The sequence below is a fragment of the Rhamphochromis longiceps genome, linkage group LG12 (assembly GCF_057381845.1).
Source record: "Rhamphochromis longiceps isolate RC_006_pf linkage group LG12, R_longiceps_female_GT1.1, whole genome shotgun sequence".
NCBI lineage: Eukaryota > Metazoa > Chordata > Actinopteri > Cichliformes > Cichlidae > Rhamphochromis > Rhamphochromis longiceps.
Window position 1 is genome coordinate 8,509,243 of NC_140568.1, and position 18,571 is coordinate 8,527,813.

The following is an 18,571-nucleotide window of genomic DNA, read 5'->3' on the forward strand; positions in this document are numbered from 1 at the left end:
CTGTGGCAGGGAGGTCAGCCCTCAGATGCTCACTCTCACCACAGGGAGGTTTGTGGCAATCTGGCAACTGCAGTAGGAGGTCTCACTCTCATCAGCACTGCTGGATCAAGACCACTTCCTTACCTTTCTTTACTCTCATCTGCACAGGCTTTAAAATAGAGCTCACAAATTATTTGCCTGCAGTTGTTTCAAACCTCTTTCTTCATACGAAATCATTTACAGTGATCTCTGAGGAAAAATTAAAGGAAAGAAGGGATTGTTTTATGGAGAGAAGTGCAAACTTTGGAAAGGCTTATGGAGACCTAACTAAACAGATACATATAAGGCTCACTTGAAACTCTCCCCTTTATCCCGCAAGACAACAAAATGCCCAGATAACGACAGTGGGTGAAGAAGTGTAAAGTGGAGGTGTATTCAGGTGCCATGTAAGCTGGTTTAATCCTCCTTCATAGCATTTGTTGTGTCATTAAAGCTGTATGGGGTTGGGGATCATGTGACATGGGGCCTATTGACTTCTGTAGCCCTTAGCTAGGACACAACAGAGAGCCAGTGTGGTTTTCAGGGTTGCCACAAGTCAAAAGTGGATTTTCAAAGGCAGGTGTACCCTCAAAGACCACATAGGACCTTTTTTTTCTAGAATAAAAACGTGATAAAATTCAATAACAGGAAGACAAAAATAGACTCAACGTTTTACTCAGCAGCTTTATTTTTGTGCAAATCTCAGGCAACACAGTAGCTGAGAGACAAGAGATATGCTTTGCTTATACGTACCACAAGTCATCGGACCTGGCTACATGGATAAAAGAGTACAGATGTGCTATGGCATCCCTTTATGTGCCATGTGAGTGAAAGCAGTCTTTTTTTATTTAGATAAACGTGCTGAGGTTACTGCCTTTATTTAAAACCAGTCCATCGTTGTCCAACAATGAATTTTAAGACTTAATTTCTATTATTACATTCAGCTATGTGAAGGATTTTACTTTTATTCTCACCGAGCCTTGTAAGAAAAACATTCTACATTGCTGTTTCATTCGTATATTATAACTGGAGAAAATTATTTTCTATAGGATACAGTACCATAAAGAGTTACAGCATATAGAGCGTGTAATATTGTGCATTTGATATTTTTTTAACATGAAAAAACACAAAAAAAGTATAATGTTGTCAAGAACTGCAGTTTCCCAGTGATGTTGGTCATTCAAGTTTTCTTTAATAACAAGTTCGATTCAAAGGTGAGACGAGATGGCACCATGCAGTGTGTAAGGCTGAGGTTTCCTACAAGAAGCCAAGTGAAGGATGAATGTATTTGGTAACAAAAGAAAAGAAGTATTAAGGAGTATTGTACTCTGCAAAGAAATGAAACAGAATACAGTCAGGTCCAGTCCAGTCGGCTTGTGTTTGGACAGAGACGCCCTTTGTTGTTTGTTTGCAGTTTTACTCTAAAAGTCCACAAATGGATTTTTTTTTTTAACGAAGCAGTACAGATTTGATTTGAATTTAGACTTTCAGCTTTAATTTAACATTTTACCTTACTGTGCTATTCACAGAGCTATTCTACTTTATTTAAGCTATGTTGTGCTTAATGTTTTGGCTGCTGTGACACAGTATTTTCCCAAGTTTTAGGATAAATAAACGATAAAATATTAAGTGTTTGGGTATTACAGCCATGTAACAAACAGTTTATCCACGTTCCTGGGCTACATGAGCTGTATGGTCCTCATTATTTCCCCATAATATACGACCCTGACTGTAAATACTAAATCTGTAACTCTTAATTCTTTTTTTTTTTTTAATGAGAAAGTCCCAGTAAATATGACTCTACATTGGTTAATTGTTAGATAGCATGTTGTATGTGTTGCCGCTCTACTCAGTCTGACTACTCTGTATTTGCCTCCTGTGCATCGTACCATACAGCGTTGATACGAGGTAGCAATTTTTTTTTCCATTTACAGCTGTAAACCATACAACCCAGGAGAATGATTAACAAATTTACATACAGTTCATTATGACCGAACAAGCATAACAAAGAAGCAATATTGCTTTTGGCTACAGCTCTTATTGCTGTCTTATGACAATATTAAAATAGCTCAGATGATTTTATAAAAGGCTTTGATTTTTTTTCCCTTTGATTCCAAGTGATTCTTTTAGACTCCAAACTGCCCAACATTATCCACACCTCATCATCCTCCCTTCAGAAAACTCTACACACTAATCCTTACCTACCCAGTATCTGCAAGCCTCACCGTACTCCAGTATTTTTAAGACTTTATATATGCAAAAATAAAATATCGCAAATCTGCCAGGGACATGATGTGCAATTAAGAAAACACTCAACAAGAAAAAAACTCTGTGACAGAGTACTTAAATAGCATGGCTGATTTTCCATTAAAAATGGCTGAGATAAACTTATTCAAGATCTCGTAAACTGAAATGAGTTTCTGAAGTCATGTGAGTTACATTTAACAGGATTCAAGAGCTTTTTAATGAGTCCAAATACTCAAATTATTTCACCACTGTTTCAGAACCTAAGCCAGGATGTTTCACCCTGATCTCATTTGGGCTGCTGGTGTTCCCTAAGAGCACCGGTGAAGGTAGCTGTCCACACGTGCAGGGCCGTTCCGGCAGAGAGGGTGAGGAAGAAGAGGAAGGCAACTTGGAAACCAAACCAATCCACCAAGCCTCCGGCCAGAGCGCTGAACATCAGCTTCCCCAGCACCTCGAGAGTAGCCAAGAAACTGTAGTGGGTCGCCTACAGGGAGAATTGGCAGCCGAGAGGTAGGATGAGGGGAAAAGAGATTAAAAGGGGAAGGTAAAGTAGAAGGAAAAATGGAGAGTTTGGGAAAGAAAGACACATTGTCAGTAAAAAGAGATAGCAGTATTGGGAGTAGAGTGCAACACAGTTACAAAAAAAAAACAACAACAACGTGAGACTTCATCCTATCCACCAGCACAGCTTATCACCTTCTGTCTCTTAGGCATTAACATGGTTAACACAATTAACCACTACAGGGAGAAACAGGGCGAGAGATTTGATCTGAAAACTTCTGGGAAAAACAAACTGCAAAAGAAGAGAAAAATCCGAAATGCTGGAATACTGGAAGAGAAAGCGTGAGATCATGGCCTGAGATGATGGAAAGAGGCCAAGTGAAGCAGGCTATCTGATCTCAGCCTTAGGCTTTCAAGAGCGGAGTGAGAGAGGGAGAACAAGAAGGAAAGAGATTACCTAATCTCCCCAAGCCTCCTCCCTCTGCCCAAGAGCAGCAGGTAGCTCTGACAAACATGGAACTCTAGTGACACCTAGACCATTACCTGAGCACATTAATTAAAATTAAGAAAAGCAGAATTCATTAGAACAAATGCTTCGAGTCCTATAATCAGAATACATTTACAAGAAGCCTGCACTGTTAATTGTGAATTTCCCAACTCTGGGGCTAATAAAGAAATCTTATCTTATCTGACAAAGAAATATTTTATCTACAAATTAGTTTTTGTGTTACAAGAGGAAAAAGATACCACACTTAACTTTATAGGACGTTTTTACAACTTTGTCGGGTTCAGAATTGTGCTTTTGTTTGCACACTGTCAACGAGATAAACAAGGGTAACATTACAATCCCTTAAATGTCCCGTGCTGCAAGAAATACTCGTAAGTGTTTCTTACTAAGTGACTAAGTGTTTCCTGCAAATTATTTGTATTACTGTAGGAACAGAGCCATGACAGTTAGTCCAATAATTTATCAGCAGATTAACCCTTAACTGGGATCACTTTGATTTCTGTTTTTTGTTAAAGCAAAAACATTTAATATTCTCTGCAGTAGGGCTGGGCCATATTATACCGTTCACGGTAATACCGGTATAATGTTAGGCAATGATAGGAAAATGAAATATCGCGACAGAATATGAGTAAAATGCGCATGCGCAGTGCCTTTGTTTTCATACACACATGGCAGATTGTTGAGTGAAACAGATGAACCAGAATTGGTTTGTAAAAATGGTGCAACTTCAGTGATGTGGAACTGGTTTGGTGTTTGTCCGTCAGATACACGACAAAGCACATTTTTTTGCAGAACATGCAAGCGGCCGTCGTTATTGTCGTATATGTCGGACTAAGATGCTCTTAAATCTGGGAGTAATCTGGGTCCTAAACTCCGTATGTTTCAGGTCAAACGAACACTGCAGCATCACTGAGAGTTAAAAACTGTCTAAATTCTTTCATCTTTAATAAAACGATCAGCATTGCTGCTTTACCAGGTGTAACTATGAAGTTTAACTTCCAGGCATCCATGAAAACAAAATTTATTACATTTAATGGAGTTAGAAGTTAGCAGAAGCTAGCGGAAGTTAGCTCGCTAGTTTCGCTAGTTACCTAAGCATGATATTGCATGTTCTGACTGATTTCTGAAAAAATTCAAACGTACAGCTCTGCTTTCACTTCCAACATAAATGAAGACAGGAAACTAAACAGCAGTGACGTTTGTAGGGTTACTGAAGTTGGGCTAGCTGGTATATAATGATGTGCTACGTGATCGCTAGCGACACAGCTATGTTAGCATAACATAAACAGTGAAGCTGGAGGACGAACACTAACACTTTTCCACTTATAAAAGTTAACGTTAAGGTTCCTGATAGTTAGAGACAAATGCAATCGCATGGCAGGATGCTGTAAACGGACCAAACTTCAGTCAGGAGAACAACTGAGATAATCCATCCACAATACGAGGTTAGTTATACTGCAACAACATGGGAATAGAGCGGTTGCCAAAGAATTCAACATTAATGAATCAATGGTACAGAAGTGGAGGAAGCAAGAAGAATGAGTTTAATAAAGTTTGATTTATCTGACTGCTTTGTTTCACTTAATGTGCGTTATAATCCCGTGCACCTTATGGTCCGAAAAATGCGTACTGCACACTGCAGTTTAATGTTGCAAAGCACCTCTTTTTAACTTCAGTGGATATTATACATGGTTATGCTCAGGATATGTCAGCCCATTTCTACTGGAAATGCCTTTTGGTTAAACTTTCAGCAAGGAATTTGCATTTGCACTGTTACATTTTTATAAAGCTTTAATGTACATAAAAACCAGCTTCTTGTTTAAGTGAAAATAAATGGAAGGTTGTCTTTTTGCGCTAGTAATGTTGTGGAGTTGTATTTTGTCTCGCATCAATTATATCGTCAGTTATATCGTTATCGCAAATTTTCAAATATATATCGTGATAAATATTTTTGGCCATATCGCCCTACTCTACTCTGCAGTTCACTACCGTCTTTTCTTTTCTTATTTATGACTTTTTTTTTAGATTTTGGAGAATGGACCATGCTCACTAAATCAGCTGAGGGCATTTCTCACTGGAAAAAAACAAAGACTGAAAATCATATCAGAATCTGATGAGTGGTGAGTGGGGTCTGTGGTCTGCAGGCTGAGGTAGAGCGCTCTGAGAGCCTGTGTAACCACAGTTAAGTGAAGTGCCTTTATTCTGAGCAACTTGTTTAACGGATTCGGTTTCTTTCTCCTGGGGATCGTTAACAAGCACTCACAGTATCAGTTTTCTGTTACTGGATAGCACTACCTTCAGTAACGCACACATTTACACACCAAGCGCAGGTGAGCTAATGCTCTCCTCTCATGTATGTACACACAGACCAAAATCCCACACCGACACTACAAAGAAAAACAGCCAGTCTGTGTCATGAGAATCTCTCAGATTAACCTCTGCTCTCCTTGTGAAATGCTGTACTTGTTCTCTCTCCTTTCATTAAGTTAAATTTCATAACTGGATCCTGGTGTCTGTGCTTCAGCTTGTGATTTTTTTCCCCTTCATCTTTCTTTTTCACTTTAGGACTGACAGCAATTTAAATGATAATTTGTCACCTTCAGAGATTGACTGAGTGACGTCTGAATGGCTGTGTGAAAAACGATCACCTCCAGGCAACGCTGGCCCAGATACGACGGGGACAAAAGGAGTTATGTCAAAGAGGAGAAAATGAGCAAGGAGAGGAAAAAATTCAGAGTTGGAAAAGAGAGCGTTTAAAAGACTAGAGAATGACAAAGAGACAGGCAGTAGGAGGGACAATGTCAGCAAGGGGGCCAGCAATGCAAGGAAACTGGGGCTGCTGAAACTTGACATTTTCCAGGTGGAAACAGCTGATGAAAACTGACAGGTACAGGTGACAAAAGGTATGGCACTTAATGCTGAAAGATTTCCCTCTCCAGCATCACTTTGACAACCAAAGGAAATGAGCTAACATTACATAATTTAACCTAAACAGAGGTGGTTGGGGGGGGGGGGGGGGAGAAAGACAGAGGGTGAAAACAATGAAAAGACTGTATTGTTGGCTTGTTGAGCCACAGGAGACCTAACAGTAAAGCACAACGCAATAAACATTAAAAAAGATGATGACAACAGAGCAAAACTTGTACATGAAAGCAGCCCTGAGCTAGTTAATGAGCTTGTTGGCGGGAATGGACAGAACTCCTTTTTACCTGAATGCTTTCCTCGGCCCTCTGAGTGCAATGCATCATGGTAGTGAAGGTGAGCGTGGTGATGAGACCACCCAGGAAGTGTTGAACACTCATGCTCAAGACTGCCATACCTGAGAAAGCACACACACGCAAGTAAAATGGATCAAAACCAGCCTTGACGCATCTGAGTCTAACTACAATAAGACAACAGAAAACCCAGCAGTTCCTTTTCTGAAAGCAGGCAGAAAGCTTGCAGCTTTACACGTCGTTTTCTCTGCTACACTACTCACTTTACAATTCTATGTTAAAGTGAAAGCAGAGAGACAAAGCAGCGAGAAACAGTAATCTGCTGAAGTGCAGCTCCCCCCCCTCAGTCCCAGTCCCCAAAACACATGTAGTGTATCCTCTGAGGGGAAGTGGCAGAGCAGTGTTAGTGGGGAAACAGAGGAACCACAGAGCCTATCTGTCTCTGCTCCCACTAACACTGAATTATTCACTCAAGCCGCCAGAGTTTTTGCCGAGCAAGACTCTTCAGTCAGCGACATAAGACTGGTGGAGTCAAAAAGATACACCGACTGATCAGACTGGAAGAACGGGAAGCGGAGGGTTATCATGTAATATTGAAAAATCTGAAACTGAATGTTTTTTTTCTGTTTTGAGGGTTTTTAGTCAAGTTTTCCTGAAATCTTTGTTCTGGGTTTAAAATGGAGGCGGGAGATGCCTCTACTTTGAGTTGGAGAAGCTTGATAGGGTAAGAGACGGGCTCAGGAGGAGATGAATGGTGTGAATGTGAATCCCGACCGGCTGTTCAGCGCAATCAGATGTGTCATTCAGACATTAATAAATGAATAACTGTCTGGAGGGAGACCTCTCCTACAGACGTCCTCCACGTCATGCATTAAGACTGAACGCTTGAACTATAGGCCACTGGTTAACACAAGGTCTAACAGCATTTGAAACTGCCAGTGACATTAGTACCAGGCTTTACATCCAAAGTTTGACCTTTCAAACTTGACCCACTTTTCCTTCTAAGGGTTCTTCACTTGTCATACAGCTGACACAAAAAGTGTTCAAAATCTCAAACATTTTATATTGTAGTCATTCATGATTTCAACAACTCTCTTTTCCCCAATCTTCCTATTTTAGTTGCTCCCATTAAGGGATCCCAATAGGATTGTTCGCCTCCATCTAACCCCTTGCATTCTTTTCCGTCACTCCAACACTCTGCATGTCCTCCTTGACTACATCACGAATCTTCCTCTTTTCTTCCCGCCTGGCAGCTTCATGTTCAGCATCCTTTGTCCAATAATCCCACTATCCCTCCTCTGCACATGCCAAAACCATCTCACCCTTGTCTCTCTGATATCCTCATTTCTAATCTTGTCCATCCTGGTCACTAAGCACCTGGCACCTGTCTTTCTGTCAGGGCCGCCATCTCCAAACTACACATCATAAAAGGACTCACTACCAAGTTGCAAGCCTTTCCTTTCCCTCTTGCTGCCCTCACCTGTCACAAATCACCCCTGACACTTTCCCCCATCCACTCCAACCTGCCTGCACCCTCTTGTTCACCTTTCTTCTGTACCATCTGTTGCTTTGGAGGGTTGACTTGAGATATTTAAAATCATTATACCTGTCTCTCTCTCTCATTCATACACATGTATTCTGTCTTACTTTTGCTGACTTTCACTTCTGTTCTCTTCAGAGCACACTTCCACCTAACCAGGCTCTCATCCATCAGCTCTCTACTTTCACTACAGAGCACAATGTTATTTGGAGACATCACAGTCTCTCCATAGGCTCCAGCTAACTTCATCTGTTAGCCTGTCCATCACCACTGGAAACAAGAAGGGGTTCAGGGCCCATCCCTGATGTAATCGCACCCCTCACTTCAGACCCACCTGTCACTCCTACCACACACTATACAAATTGCCAGTTTAAAGAAGAAGGTTTTGGAAGCCCTACTTCTAAACGTCTCTTGTTATATATCCGACTGGAGCGATGACGTGTTAGGCCAATGACTACAGGTCAGCTTCAAGTGCACATGGAAATGCATTAAATCTGAATGAATCTACTGAAAGATTTACATCTTATCCTGTCACAACAAATGTCTAATGTAAAACCCTGCTACCGAAGTCTTACTTAACCTCAATATCAAGTTACTTTCCTGTCACTGTCACTATAAACAAACAAAGAAACAAATAAATAAATAAATATCAGCTGCTTAACCACAGAACTAACACTCATTTTACACATATCCAGAACCTAAACGCACTAGCAGAAATACCATAAAACAATAGTATTGCAGTAAACCTGGGGACTATCATTGCTTGTGTCTTGCTGAGCCTGCCATAAGCACTGAACAGCATTATTTTTGCTGACTTCATTCCCTGCTGATAAAACTGTAACTGTGGCCACTGTTAGGCTTTGTAGCTTCACTGTGTTTGGTGTGTGTGTGATATTATTCACTGCCATTCACAATTTTTAAAACAAAGAATATAAAGATTCTAGGTTAATACGGGTCAGTGAGTATTAACACTTGTTTATTTGATTACTGCATATATGCTCATTGACATGATGACCAAACATGTAGCTCTTTGTTTTCATTGCCCGCTTCTGTCATATTTACATCAGAGCACCAAACATAAACCGGACTAAATAATCCAGAATTGTAGCATTTGTTAAAATATTTTGAAATCATTTACTTTGTGACCATTGTCTTATTGTGGGTTTGCTTCTCACCTTTCATGAGCGGTGATGGTTCGAGGACAGTGAGCAGAGAACTCTGGAAGACCATGCTGATTGTTCGCAACACAAACACGCGCCGCATCAGGGCCCCGATGCTGAGGAAAAACCAGCAAACAAGAAGATCATCAAAGAGCTGTTAACTAACTTTTAAGTGTATTGATGAGCAGTGTGATACCTGATGAAAGCCACTCCAAGCTAATATCATTAAATTTAGAGACACTTTGTTTGTTTCTTCGCATTTCACAGACGCGCACACAGTTACATACGTGCACGTGCATAAGTAAACAAGTCCCCAGACACTAATTGATTCCCTGTTAGTGCAAGAAAATCATCCCCCTGTGGGTCTGGTTCATGACGTAATCAATAACCTAAGGAGATCCCCAGCATGAGAAAGATAATTAATCACTGTTAACATACATAAAAACACACACACGCACTCACACTGTTGTGTGACATCAGGGATTAACAATGCCAATCACTCAGAGGATACCTGCCACTCAAGGGACTGTGTGTGTTTGTTTATGGGGTTTTTTTGCATGTAATTATTTATGTGTTTTAAAAAAAGGTTGTGAGAAAGAAAGGGACACACAAAACAGGTTATCTGATTTAGTTAGGTAAGAAAATCTGAATTTATCTTTCATATTCAGACAGACTCTTTAAACATGTCTGCCAGTATAAATGTGACCGGAAACGAGGAGAAATAATGGTTCCCAAATAGATCTGTACCAGGGCTGTCGTGATTATATTTTCCAGCGGAGCTATCGACTATATTGATAAGTTATTTGATTACATGATTAATGGATTAAAACCTGTGCGTTTCAAAACATCTCAAAACCTAAAACCCAAGTTGATGCCATAAACTCTTTTAATTTAAATGTATTTTTATTTCTGTTCAAGACCCCCCCTCTTTCTTCTTTCACTCTTCCCTGTATCTTTATCTGGCTCTCTCTTCCCCCTGCACCCAGCGTTTCCTTACCTCTCTACTGGAAAACCAATCCTGCATCATTCACATGCTAAAGACATTCTTCTCTCTGTTGCTCCTTTGCCTCCCTTCTCAATGACAGCCTTTCATATCACGCGCTCTCAAGAGATGCTGAGGGATGTGTGTGTGTGAGAAAAAGAAACCTCCCTGGCTGCCACCTCACACGGGCCAGGCCCAGATAAGAATAACTACGTTCTCAGGTTGCCAGGGGCAGTTGTAAAGGGGGTCACTCACTGACCACTCAGCCGTTTCTGATGGTAGTGAGGATATACCTTCCAACGGAGCTTTTAGAGGAGGAACAACAGCCCAGCCTAACTAACAGCCCTTTCTGTGTGTGCGTATGTGTGTGTACGTGCAGGTGATGAGAAGCAGTAACCAAGTGGAGGAGCTGAGTGTACGTACAATCAGAAACTAGTTTTAACACTGAATCTACTACACATTTGTCATAACAGACCCACAGGCACAAACCACTGCTGTGCAATGATGTGATTTCACTTTTTAATTCTCACAGCTTGTAAAATCAAGTTAAAACTAAGGGGTTATCTTCAGCGGTCACATGAGAAAGCATCATACCAAAAATAAAAGAAAAACAGTTCATACTTGAGAAAAAGAATTCTTGATTCTCACAAAACAGGAGATGATTATACGAAATATTCACTCCACCTGTACAGGAATGGACTGTGAGAATCCAGTAAAAACATCACTTTTGCAGAAGACACACTTTCAAGCCAGAGTGAAGCATGTCAAGGACAACCCGGAAAAAGATTATGCAGACTGGAGGCCATCCTTTGGTCGGATGAGACAAAACTAGAACCACAGTACCTGCAAAGAACCCACACAGGCACAGGGAGAATGTGCAACCCCCACGCTCAAACCCAGAGCTTTACACACAGTTCAAATAAATTACTACTATACATTTCAGGGGAAGACAGTTTGAGACTGGATGAAGCCAGTGATTTATTTCCCAATGTACAGTCTTTGAATTTTATTGTACAATGGTTTTAAACCTAAAACATCACCAAGAATACTTACTAAGTATATTTTGGGTCAGTGCAAAACCTTGCAAAATGAAAAAAAGATTGGTAATGAAATTGATGGCTTGTACAAATTTAAAGGTATAATTTCCAGGCTAAATCTGTCTATCTTGTGCAAAATAACACATTTAGAGAGTATTCTCTGTGTTGTGAGGGTGTGAAGATTTTACCGCCTTTACAAGTTACATAGGTGTGAAATGGAGAGGGAGAGTGAAAGATCAAAAGCCAAAGTATGACAATGACATCTTTTGAAAGCACTTTCCCTAAAAAAAAAAAAAAAAAAGAAATTTTTGCCTTTGGAGGCTTTCTTTGTGTTTGCTAGTGTCACCTGACAAGTGGAGAAAGCCTGGAATCCAAGTGGAAGAAAAAGGACAAACAGACTGACATAAGAGAGAGCACATGGCAACTGATACATGTCAACAAACAGGCAAGCAAACACACTCATACAGCACTGACGCAGATAACAAAACAGGGCAACAGAGACTTTGCTTATCCATTAGCTCGTCATTATACCATGTACATCTAACATATGCTAATTACTTTATGCACATAGGTGCAGAATGTTCTAATCAGCAAAGATGTGAATTAATAGCAAGAATAAGGATTTATATTAAGACTACATCACTGCATGGAGTGGGAACTAACATAATATCCTCTGTCCAGGTATTGTTGTTAGTCACAGTTCCCATCGCATCACAATGGCCATAGGCAGGGCCGTCCTACAAAGTGATTCTATAGGCAGATCGAATAATCTTACATAACTGTGGTCAGGTGCAAATGGCACAATTTTATGTCATCTGTATTTAACATGGAAAATGTTTAAAAATCATATTATTAACACAAAAGATGTTTATTCAAATACACCAGAGTCTATGGAAATTTGTCTTTTTTTATTATTGTAAGATTGACAGGTTTTGTTTTTTTTCCTGAAAAGGTTTTTGGTATAAACAGTAATTAACAAATCTCATAACTTTACGAATCTTTAAAAAGTTTTATAGATTACTTTTTTGGCTCCTCCCTTCAAGAGTCACCAGAGTGGATCATCTTCCTCCATCTCACCTGATCTCACCCCATTCCTAGCATCCTCTTCTGTCACACCAACCCTCCACATGTCCTCCTTCACCACAGCCACAAATCTTCTCTGTGGTCTTCCTCTTTTCCTCCTGCCAGGCAACTTAATCTTATCCAGTATCTGTACTCTATACATGCCTAAACCATCTTGCCCCTTTTTGTCTCCAAACTGCATCTAAGCTGTCCCTCTGATGTACTTGTTTCTAATCCTATCCATTCTGGTCACTCCCGGTGAAAAGCTGAGTATCTTCAACTCTACCACCTTTCTTTTTGTTAGTGTCACCATCTCCAATCCATACATCATAGATGGTCTTGCTAACATCTTGCAAACCTTCACTTGCCACTTTCCTTCTGTCATACATCACCACTAACACTCGTCTCCACCCACCCCACCTTTCCTGCACTCTCTTCTTTACCTCTCTTGTGAACTACTGTCCATTGCTTTGGACGGTTGATTCCAGGTATTCAAACTCCTTTACTACCCTTCTCCATTCCATAAGCATTCTGTCTTGCTTCTGACTTTCATTCTTCTTTTCTCCAGAGCATACTTTTACCTCTGAAGTCTATCTTCCACCTCTTCCCTACTCTAACTACAGATCACCATTACCATCTATAAAGACCATAGCGCACAGTCTTCCTTCCTGACTCCTCTGTTAACCTATTCATCACTATTGGAAACAAGTAAGGGCTAAGAGCAGATCCCTGATGTAATCCCACCCCTGACAATGTTTATTCATCTCAAACTGTTGTAATTTACAATTGAATGTTCTAACAGGTACCTGTCTGTCACCTGTAGCAGAAAGTCTAGCATCTTATACCTGTCTGTAAAGGTGACAATTAAAAAAACTAGGTGGATATTGTGTCAAACTTGAGGGGTCCTTGTGTGTGTGTTTGCATTGTGTCTTTGCACACATCAGTGTTTGTCTGATGGATTTGCTGCTCATGTCCACGCTCCAGAGAGAGGGTTCCCATGCTCTCAAACAAGGCAGTGTTTACTTAAATTACTGCAAACCATATAAAGAGTGATACGAGGCTTAAAACATGAGATAGAGAAGTAAAGGAGACAGTCAGTGCACACAAAATCACAGACGAAAATAATGGTGGGTAAGTAATTTCTTGACAGCCACTCTTCCACTTAGACCCTTTCTGATAAAGCTTCAGTGAACAGTAGGTGAAACAAGTGAAGTGAACTTTTTCACCAGTTTCCTCAAATTTTTAAGGACTCACTACATACACACAAAGCACAATTTTTAAGGCTAATAGCTCTTTGAGAATTGTTTGATATTTCACGTTATGAAACCACTCTGGCCTATGCAACACTGCATACTGTGAAAAGTATTACTACTGTTTATTTCACCATCCTTAGTTAATCAGTGTGTTTACTGGACTATTATTTTGTCTCAGTTTTACTGAAGTAAACACTAAAAAGTAATTAACACTGGAAATACTCAAAGTCATTATAAATTTACAATAAATACTGGAGTATTATAAAAGATTAGCACTATAGGACACTTTACTTTAGTTTCCATATAATGGCCCAGTACTGTACTCTCACAACATGCATAGTGTTCAGAGCACAAGTTAGCGACATGTTGTGCTCAAGTATCTGCACTAAAGAGGTGATTGTTTTGTGTGTGCGTTATGCTTGGACACCAGATGTGAAACCCATCCAACAAGACTAACACCTGGGCTCATCGGATGGTGATCATGAGAACACATGGCTACATCAAAAGGGAATGGGTTCTTCAAAGGGGAATGTTTTGACAAATAGTATGACGTTGAAGTCTGACCTAGCTAAAAGTAATAAACTACAAACGAGAGAGTACCATTTTATTAGAGCTGAATACCTGCTAGAATGGAGGCAGGAGGGGGAGGGCACAGTAGGCCATTCTCTATAAATTAAGACCCCCCCTCCTACCGCCCGGTGTGTCTGTCTTTAATAGGGTTTGATTTTGTTTGTCTACTGTTTGCATCCCCCAGGGCATTTTTGTCTCTTTTTTGTCTGAGCTTTGGGTTTATTGGAACTGCTTTTCAATAAACTCTTTTATGCAATTTAAACTTGAATCTACAGTGGTTTTTGTGTATTTTCTGACTACATTAGTAATAGTTTAAGATTTTTGTTTAGAGAGTAAATCAAATCTTCACCTCCAATTTTTGAAACAACAGAATAGCCTTGTTGGTGCCTATCAAACTATTATCTCTGCAGTTTATTCTTGGATTCAAAGAAAGAAATGGGTAAAAATTATGTGTTTTTGGTACAGCCTGCTTGTAACAAAGTACCTAAAGCTACAATTTAAAATTGGTTCTTTGCTACAGTTGTCTGTTATGTATAGAAAAATTACAGGTTCATCTCTTGAGTAAGGAGTCTTTTTATGTATGAATGATTCAGGGGACAGTGTTATGTGGCTTAACAAAAAACAACTAAACAAAAATAAGAAACCCCAACAACATACTCTGAAAATGGTCAGGTTCAAGGACGAGACCGAAAATGAATGACAAAGCAGTCAATGTCCCAAGAAACATTTTATAGACCTTCAGAAAACCCAAAGAACTATTGTTCAAGACCACTTTAAAAAGTGCACAGTACTATATAACAGAAATGGATAGACCTATAAGAAAGTGATTTTGCAATGTCTTCTTGGATTGATGGTGATGGACTTTTTTCAGTACTCTTTAGCACTTGATATTAAATAATCGATTAACTGAAGAAACCTACCTGCCAGGTTAGTTCATGATTAAATATCTTAGTTTCAAGCCCAGGTGACTATTACACAGTTTCATGAAGAATGTGGAGTTAGTAACATGCAATTTAAAGTTTTTCACAGGCATTTTACACATTTTTCAAGGGCAAACACCCCCCAAAGACGCCGCTTAAATTGAAGGGTTTTGCAAAGTGAGACCACTTAAAAGAGTCACAAAATATTTCTGCCACAGAAAGGCCATGGTGAAACCAGTGATAAATGATGGTGCTGATGAAGGCTACCTAAACTGAGCGAGCAGCAGGCCTCCCAGGGACGATCCGCAGATGGAGAAACCCATGGCGATGACGCCGTTCCAGAAGCCGAGCTCCCTGGCAGTCATGTGGTGATCCAACAGGAACAGAGGAAACATGGTTACTGCACCCTGCTCACCTGCATACACAGTGATAGTAGACAGAGGTGGACAAGAAGAAGACGTCCAAATGAATGATGAATTAAAATGGGTGAAGGGTCAGGGTGGTGGTTTAGGGGTTGTAGGATACAATGAGTAAAAGACGCATTATCTACCGTATACATCTGACTAAGCATTGCTATTTTCACCAACGGTAAATATAAGAGACACTTTCTGAATACACATGCCTATTCCAATCACAGTCAAATATTATGAGGGTGCTGTATCAAACTGTTTAGCCTGCAACACTGAAAAATAAAACATGGTTTTCCTGGGATGACGACTGCAGAATCAAATGCGGAACATGTGGCGCACCCAGGCCTATTCCTGGAAAGTGTCAATAATAGATGCCTGACAAGAAAAAGAATACCCTCAGTCACTTTATCAAACGGGGGCCTAGCACTTTTCCTAAAGCACAAAAAGGAAAACACAACAAAAACACAGAAACTTCCACAGATGAAACAGACCGCACAAAGACCTTTCAGTCAAAATAAAAAGTTTCTGTCAGGCAGTAAGACTTTCTCTGTGTGGTATTGAGTGTGGGGGTAATGTTCTGCTGAACATTACAGTAAAATATTCAGTGGTGCCGACTATACGCCATTATTATATTAATGGAGACTGACTTCAGAAAGACAGTGGGACCAAGGAGCTGTATGAGTGACAGCTTGGCTCCCAGACTGCTGTCAAATACGACACAACACAACCGACGACTCACTCACTCAGTCAGCCAGGAGACAAACAAAAATAGAGAACGAGGGGGGGGGAAAAAGACAGATGAAACAGACTGAAATGAAAAAAATAATAAGAGAAAGCCGAGGAGCTAGGTAGGGAGTGCAGCAGCGGAATTAGAGTGTCACTGCCGAAACAGCGGTGTGACAAGCCTGCGGAAATTCGGGGAAGGAAACGTGGATTCTCCACGTCTCCCTCCTCTGTCACTCATATTTTACTGCTGGAAATTTGCATATGGTTATCAGAGATGGGAATGACCATGTTCGAGCTTGTCCTGAAAGGTCATTTAGTCAGAAAGGATTACTTCTAAAACAAAAGTGTTTGACTGTAAAATATTTGTTGTTTAGTGCTTCAGAAAATATGCGAAACTGACCCAAGAACTGCCACTGCAGCAAATCTAAAAAGGTTTCTTACATCACACAAAGGAGGGAAACCCCATAAAATGTGCAGATTTTAATAGTGGTTGATTTATATTGCTAACTTGAAATGAATAAGTCACATGTACTAACAACACATAAAACCAGAAGTTTAAATTTCACAAAGGATATCCAGAACTTGTGCATAAATAATAATAATAATTAAGGAAAAATAATATTACACTGATGCATCACTAAAAATTAATCAATGTCTCACTATTTCAAAACTATTTTTACAATAAATCTAAAAAAGTTTGACTAATTATAGAATGGATTCAGAACAATTTTGACAATTCTTCAAGGAGCAAATTCAGATTCAGAGCAGAATGTTTTTGGGTTCCCGCCACACAAATGTAAAGACATGATGCTTTCCCTTTTTCTACATCCTGATAAAGTAAATATTTTTGAGTGCTGGTTGTAAAAAACAAAACAAAAAACCCCCCAAACAAACAAAGAAAACCCAAGCCATATTTTACTGCAGTCAAAGCAATTAAACGGTGGCGAAAAGGGAAAATCTGAGTAAATGAGTGGTAACAACGATGCTGCAGACATTAAAATCCTTGAACTTTAATGCACCTCGTGAGGAAAAAAACCAAAACACTGGAGATCATATTAGTTTTGATCATTGGTATCTTATAGAGATTACACTCATGAACAGTGACACAGGAATTTATTGTTTATTACAGTATGGCACATTTTTTTCAGCGGTCAAGTGCAACTTAAACGGTATAGCAGCAAATTTCTACAAAAAACAGTAAAATCCTTTCAGTCCACGCACTCCGTGGGTGATGTCTGTGCATTACTCACATTTTAATCTGTCATCCTCTGTGCTGAACTGTTCTGAGTTGCATCAACTGAGCAATAACCATGTTAGTCATAATAAAGTAAACACTGGCAGCAGCAGTACCCATGATGCCAGAGTTGTTTACCCATGGTTCTGCGCTCCTGTGCCTGTCTGTCTGTTGTTCAGCTCAAAGCTCAGAGCTTTCACAGTCCTGCCTTCAACTAATTATTTCTTTAAAGGGGGGAAGGGGTGGTAACATGCAGGCACGCACACACACACACACACACACACAAAACAAGGCTGATTATTCCTTTCTATAAATATTCTCAAAGCAACAATTGTCCATTTCAGCAGGGATTTCATTAAACATCCGCTAAGATTAAACAGAGTGGAGGGAAAATCAGAACGAATGGAACAAGACTGAAGGAGAGAGATGGCAAGAGAAGAAGAAAGTGAGGAGGGAGAAATAAAGAAAAGGTGAAAAACTAAGAGAAAACAGGAATACAAAAAAAAGAAAAAAAGGACGAAGAAAGAAATAGGTGAAAAGGGCAAATACATAAAATACATAAAATGATATGAGTTAAACATGACTGGAGAGATAGGACAGGGATGGAGACTGCTAGAGACAGAGGAAGAGGAGGAGGGGCAGATGAACAGAGACAATGTTAGGAGGTTAGTGAAGAGGAAACAGAGGAGGAATGGCAGGCTCAAAGAAAAGTGTTTACAGAGAGAGCAGAAAGACAGCATTATTTAACATTAAGAGTGACAGCATGAAGGAAGCTCTGTTTATTCTACTAATTTAAAAAGTGCCCTATAGTAGGGTGGTGCAGATGGACAATGATCTCTGGGATAAGCAACGATCTCTTGACAACCAAGAGAATGTTTTGTTTTCTCATCAAAGCATGAAATTATTACCATCAATATTGCATTCATATGACAGTTTATCATGTCTCCTCAACTTTTTAGCTCTTGGTGTGAGTGGCCGTGAGAGAAAAACTGTAGGTGAAGAGTACAGGACAGACAGATGAGCTACTTTAAACATACATAAAGAAGTTGGAAGAAATCAAAAAGAGCCAGGCAAATGTTATGACATAATACTGTTTTAGCTGTCCAGCTGATATCTGTCCACTTCTGTTAATTACAGCAGACAACAAAGCTCTCCTGCTGGTATACTTTGTTATTTCTCTTTGTGCTG

At 39.8% G+C, this 18,571-nt stretch overlaps 1 protein-coding gene across 2 annotated transcripts in view; it reads right to left on the minus strand.

The window, feature by feature from the left end:
• Positions 1-669: 669 nt before the first annotated feature.
• slc33a2 (solute carrier family 33 member 2) overlaps positions 670-18,571 on the minus strand; it is a 29,526-nt gene continuing 11,624 nt past the window's right edge. The window contains exons 3-6 of one of the 2 annotated variants that reach the window (XM_085424607.1): positions 15,281-15,428; positions 9,205-9,305; positions 6,484-6,593; positions 670-2,749 (exon numbers count right to left, since the gene is read on the minus strand). In XM_085424607.1, coding sequence (XP_085280733.1) covers positions 2,552-2,749; positions 6,484-6,593; positions 9,205-9,305; positions 15,281-15,428 — 557 coding nt within the window. In that variant the 3' untranslated portion in view covers positions 670-2,551. The remainder of the gene's footprint in view (positions 2,750-6,483; positions 6,594-9,204; positions 9,306-15,280; positions 15,429-18,571) is intronic. The other variant, XM_085424606.1, reaches the window with a different exon arrangement.